This window comes from Rissa tridactyla, chromosome 1 (assembly GCF_028500815.1).
Source record: "Rissa tridactyla isolate bRisTri1 chromosome 1, bRisTri1.patW.cur.20221130, whole genome shotgun sequence".
Lineage (NCBI taxonomy): Eukaryota > Metazoa > Chordata > Aves > Charadriiformes > Laridae > Rissa > Rissa tridactyla.
The window spans coordinates 171,468,386-171,474,385 of record NC_071466.1 but is presented as its reverse complement, the minus strand read 5'-3'; the positions used below and the strand labels follow the sequence as shown (position 1 = coordinate 171,474,385).

Below are 6,000 nucleotides of genomic sequence, written 5' to 3'. Positions count from 1 at the left end.
GTTATAGAGACATGCCCAGTGCCATGCATGTTGAGTTTCAATATCAACAGACCACCTGACAGAATGACAAGAACATATCTTAACTCGGAAATGTTGTGTTAGTTCACCAGATCCACAAACAGCAGAGGAATAAACTGGATTAAGTAGTAAATGCTCCAGATAATAGGTACTGAAAAGGAAGAAGGATTAGCGATAGGAGCTAAGGCAGAAAGGAAAATTTCAGCAGTGATTTTATTAAAAAATACAGAAGTAAAAGAAATTTCCAAATCTGGTTGATAAATAATCCTGAAAAGCTTAACAACAACAACAAAACTGTAGAGATTTAAAACGGGTATATATATATAGTCCACTCAGAGAAAACATGAAACAAGCAAAGGATCTTAATAGCTACATGGTTTTGTGTCTTCCAGTGGAGCCAAGAAAACACAACGACCACAAGAGTATTTGCAAACGCATAAAGCAAAGTACATCTGACCTAAAAGACAGTATTTACATAACTATGCGTTATATAGCATTATAAACAATTGCATAATCAAAGGTCAGGTTGTTTACATTGCAATATGCAAGACCGTCCTTTCACAAAAAAAACTGTGCTAGGACGTCGCAGAGAAATAGTTGCATCTAAAATTTTCACAAGAAGAGACTGCTGCTCTGCGATAAACGGTACTACTTCAGATCGATCTGAAAATACATAGTACTTGTTGGTAAAATTCAGAGCTTACCAAGCAAATGAGGTGGTATCTGGCTATCTGAAGGCGATTACTATGAGAGAAAATGAAAAGTTATAAAAGAAAAACTGACGGCTCATTGCTCTGGCTCGAACCGCAACAATATTTGCTCAGCGAGCTTCTGTACTTGAGCTGAACCCTATTGATGTTAATGAGGTTCAGCCCAGGAAATGGGCTTTATCTATATACAGTCAGATGCAGAATTGGATTAAAATGCTCCCCTCATTTCAAGTGTCCTATTTTTCAACATACAAAATCTGAAGTTGCAGAAATAGATGACTACCTACTTTTGATTGTGGATTTACAATAGGCGTTCTGCAATTGCCATTTAAAAAAATAATAGGTAGACATAAAGAAGCCTAGGAGCTTCCTATTAAAAAAATCAAGACGCACAATCATCTAAAAATTGCATTTTTATTAAAAATAAACCCCAAATCATCATACATTGCAAAGTCTTTCCTGATTTATGGCTTCATTCATAACACATTAACTGATGGGGGACTTACAAAGCACACAAAGCTTGAGCACCTGTGGAAGTCCTTGGAGGATGAGAATCTTTTGAATTTATGATAGAGATTTCCCATCCTTTTGTGTTTGGTTCAAATAAATTCCCCAGAAGTATGAAGCTGATTTTTATTTTTCTAAATATGAAAAATGAATTTTGATGGGGATGAGATAAGCAGAGGTACTCGGCTGCGTCAGTCTTGCAGCTGAATTTACACAGATGCAATGAGAGTTTCGAAGCTTAAGTGACTTCATTTTCATATTTGTAACTAAAAGTTTTTACACTACATCTTCTTGCAATCCACTAAAGTGTTCAGAAGCTACTTTTTTGGTAAAAATATTTGAAATTATGTAAGGGACAAAGAAAACCTCTGGCATTTTTGGAGTCAGGACTAATTAGGTCTTATTTCATTTAGGTGCTTGAGTAACATTGGCTTATCACAAAGAGCATTATTTTCACAATCCTTACCTGATTTAAAAAACCTACGGAGAGCACTTCCATAATAATTGCTATTCATCTAGAAATGCGTAGTTTGTTGCTTAGTTGTATTCAAAGATCTTATTAGGTTGAAATAAGAGTTCTGTAATGTTCAATGGGAATGATTTTAGAAAATATTAGTTTGGTCCAGGCTACACTTTATTAAACATATAACCAGAATATCTGCTTGCTCCCGATGTTTAAAATGTGTTGTACTTTTTTTTTTCTTCAGTTTTTATTACATTGACTTGTTAGAAAAGGAGGAATTGTTTTTTCCTTATAGCAAAATCCAATGAAGTAACATTTCTTATTTCCTTGTGAATATGTGAAACATATTCATCAATATAGTTCATTTTCATCTTTTATTCTTCCTGTCTTCCCTCAAGTAACATTTTTTGCTGATTTTCTAAGCATTCTTTCAATTTATCTTCAGTCAAAGTCAGACGTTGTTCCAGGATTGAAATAGTCTGCATGAAGAGGACAGTAATTTCAATTTGTTTTTATATAAATCACACAGTATTATAGATTTGTGTAAGACAGTAACATAAGAAAAATCTTTTTAACTCAACAGGAAAAAAATATTTTAAGATGGCTTTTCCTGAGCTATTCCACTACTTACCACTGTATTTTAAAATAATAGCTTTATATCTATGGAAATTGTCTAAAGGTTTAAAATTGTTTTCACAAAATATTTTCTCTGAGAGAGAGAAATATATATGTGCATATATAAATTACTCTGAAATGCTATGTGAAAGTTGCATCCATATTTCAACAGAAAACCAGCCGTCACTGGGGACCCCAAATGGTGTCGTCCAAAAACCTAAAAGAAACTTCTAAGGCATTCCCCACCACCCCCCCCCCAAAAAAAAGGAAGTAAGGAAAAAAAAATACTATTAAAAGGTATTCTCCAAGAGATTACCTTCATCAGAAAAGGTAGGTTTCTAGACACAGGCTGGCAATTTCTTTTTAGTCCAATTTACTACACAAATTTTCAAGTGATGACTTGACTCCACACTTCTCAAAACTTATTTCTTGAGTTGCAGAATGCAGAAAAAAAAACCCTTAGCCACTCCTTTTTAATTTGGTTTAACGTTAATACATTACAGACTACAGAGTAGTAATTAAAACATAGATTGGATAAATCTGGATTGCTAGAAAGAAGTATTGAGCATTTGCAAACAAGTGACTCAGAGTCACTGACTGAGACTAGTATTTGTGCAGTTTCACTGACACTAAGGACTACTCCACTGCTCAGATTCCTCCCTAAGCCAACACCTTGAACACTGAGTTTGAAAAGGGATTTAATGGTCCACCGCCAATTTGTTTTGTTCATCCCCTCCTAATGCATGACTGTTCAAGCTGGAATCTGACAATGTCTGCTAAACAACTGGCTTCTGGCAAATCTACGCTACATCTCACTACTGAAAAACAGGGATGTTTTTCCTCCTGAGTTAAAAATACAACAATCTTTATGATTATATAGCAGGAAGCTTTCACTTTAGCAAACACAATAGACGTGATCAATATTTGCTGAAAGAGAAAAACCAAAACAGTCACTTGACTATATGACTACTCAAAATAACCCCATAGACACTAATATTCTGATTTATGAACATGGCTCCTGGGTTTTTTTGCCCATTTGACGGCATTATCATTTTCCACTGCAAGCGTTATCTGTTATTGCATACTTACTAGAGTTAAAACATCCAGCTGCTCCACAATGTGCTCCAAGGCATTACCCAGGGAGGGGGAGATGCCCGTTTGCTTGTCCATGTTATGCACAGCTGATTCGCCCTCATTCTCCGACTCCCTTTTTGAACTTGTTGCCAAGACTGAAGCAGGAGGATGCTGCAGATCTTCACTGCTGACATCATCCTTGAATACAGAAACACCATTTGAAGATTCAGTTGCCTTTGTCTTCATGTAATTGGAACCATACAAGAAGATAGGCAGGAAAGTCTGGTTTTAATGTTGTTTTTTTTTTAAATAAATCTATTTACACATATATGCAGACACACAAGGGCCTTCAGATTTGCTTCTTGTACCAGGTCCAATTCATAACATTTCAATTCATTCTGACCTAAGAGAGAACTTCAGCTGTGATGGATGAGGCAAGAAGAGAAATCTCAGCAGTCTTGAGGTACGTGTTTCAGATATGTATGATTGAGGAACTACATGCTGTACTACTAGAGCTTGAATTAAAGCTTGGATAAATACTATCACTGACTGGAGTTTTCTTCAAAAATATAGCTCTAGTTCACAAAGAAATTTATTCACAGCGGTCATATGGATGAAAAAATCCATACGTGACTAGATGATCACAAGGGTTCCTTCCAGCTTCCATAATATGAAACCTCTGATTAGCACAACATCTTCTTTCAGAATAAAAAAAAAAAAAAAAGTAGCTTTTAGTTGTTTATTCAGTGGCATTGATTCTGATTTCTTCAGAAAATGGGAGGAGGAAACAACAAAGACCCCCACAATGCAAAGTTAAGAGACAAATAACTTCGATGTATAAACGTTGCTCCAGGGTAAGTGAGAAAGCATGATCTTCCCAATCACTTCTGCTTTTGTTTGTGCCTTGAAGTTCTTAACTGCACTTTTGAGTCACAAAAGGTTAAATCATCACTAATTCATTAAGAAGGTCCTTCTGAACATCTTTATCTGATTTATTAATGACTTTTTGAGATTTCTTTGAAAACTTTTTATACCTTCAGATGATTTTATTATCACATAAGTTTATTTTTACACTAAAATAAACTGATGTAGTCAGGTTTTACTATCCCTAGCTATATTTCCAACATCCGCAACATTTACAAAATAAAGCTTTTAAATGGTTACAATTTAACTGTTTCTCGGAAATTTTATCGACAGCTGATGAAAATATCCATTAGCTACGCAAAGGGAAAATTTTAGTCTTACCTGATGTATTTAAAATACACAATATTTACAATGTACACAAAATATATTTATATTGTAAAGCTGAAAGGTTTGCAAAAAAAAAAAAAAGTCTTAAAATCATTGTCAGCCATTAAAATAAAATCTCCTAAATCTATAAAATAATCTTGTAGAACGTAAATTGCTAGGCAGAATTAGTGGCAAAACTTTACAAGATTACCTAGGCATGTTGATGAGTTTCTGTCAAGAATGATTTATGTGTAGCTGACCCTGCCTTTGAATCAGGTAGGATCAGAGTGATGGAGGAAATACTACTACGATAATGTCATGATTTTAAATATAAGCAATACTAAATCGTATCAATATTATCAGGAACTTATACTGCTGCGTTATCTGAAATACTATTCCTGTGTCTTCAGTGCCATCCTGCACAGTCCTGACCAACTAACACCCTCTGTTCTCTGGACTCACTGTTGCCGATTCTCAAAAATCTTTTCTTCCCTAAGTGCTGGGGTTGTGCTCTCTACATCGATGAGGGAGAACTAAGCAAGAGACAAGTTGCGGCCACCATCTATCTGGAAGGGCTTTTCTTTTTTATTAGTAAAGCACAAGAGCAAACCAAAAACGCCACACACACAGAGTCAGTAGAAGACCGCGAGTCTAGGGAGGGGAATGGCTGAAGGCAGAGATTATGGTGGGGTAAGAGGGCTTTGTATCTTTGGAAGAGGAGGACAAAGAAGAAAGTCTCACCACCCTCTCTGGGTTACAAGCTGCATTGTGCAGTTAAGTTCTGCAAGGACAGGTCTCAGCCCCCAGGCAAGAACCCATGTAGTGCAGAGCATGGGGTTGACAGGGACAGAGGGACATACCCATGCATGTACTTCAGACCTTAACTTACAATGCTACAAAACCACATGGAACCCTCCTCAAGGTTTGATAGTACCATGGTAGTTGGTGATATGTCACTTTCATTGGTTTCATTATGATAAAAGAAACAGATACATGAACTAGAAGATACCTCCAGTCCCCTTCAGCCCTCTTTTCTGTGCTTGGTGACTGATTTATGCAAATGAACTCAGCATGTCAAGTAAAAAAGGTCTGATGCAACTAATAGTGAAAGCCATCAGTGATTTGTATTGATACTGGCTTGTGTCAAAAAATAAAAGCCTGCTAGACATCAAACTACAGATTTCAAACATTAAATATCTGAGCCTGTTCTCCAGAATGTCCTAATGGTTACAGCATTTGCATTGGACTACAGAGAACTGGCCTTCTCAGTCTAAGGCTATTTAAACTCATGTCTCATAGCGCAATGCTTTGTCAGCCATGGATCTATGGAACAAAGGGTACTCTCTGCAGCCATGCTGTTTGAGTTTTGCCACTGGTCAACAG

At 36.2% G+C, this 6,000-nt stretch overlaps 1 protein-coding gene across 8 annotated transcripts in view; it reads right to left on the bottom strand.

The window, feature by feature from the left end:
* Positions 1-278: 278 nt before the first annotated feature.
* The window catches only part of POC1B (POC1 centriolar protein B), a 55,058-nt gene continuing 49,336 nt past the window's right edge, over positions 279-6,000 (bottom strand). For 6 of the 8 annotated variants that reach the window (XM_054208404.1, XM_054208457.1, XM_054208414.1 and 3 more), the window contains 2 exons: positions 3,403-3,627; positions 279-2,177 (listed from right to left, as the gene is read on the bottom strand). In XM_054208404.1, coding sequence (XP_054064379.1) covers positions 2,073-2,177; positions 3,403-3,627 — 330 coding nt within the window. In that variant the 3' untranslated portion in view covers positions 279-2,072. Of the gene's footprint in view, positions 2,178-3,402; positions 3,628-6,000 lie in introns of those variants that run through there. The other 2 variants (XM_054208425.1, XM_054208467.1) reach the window with 2 other exon arrangements.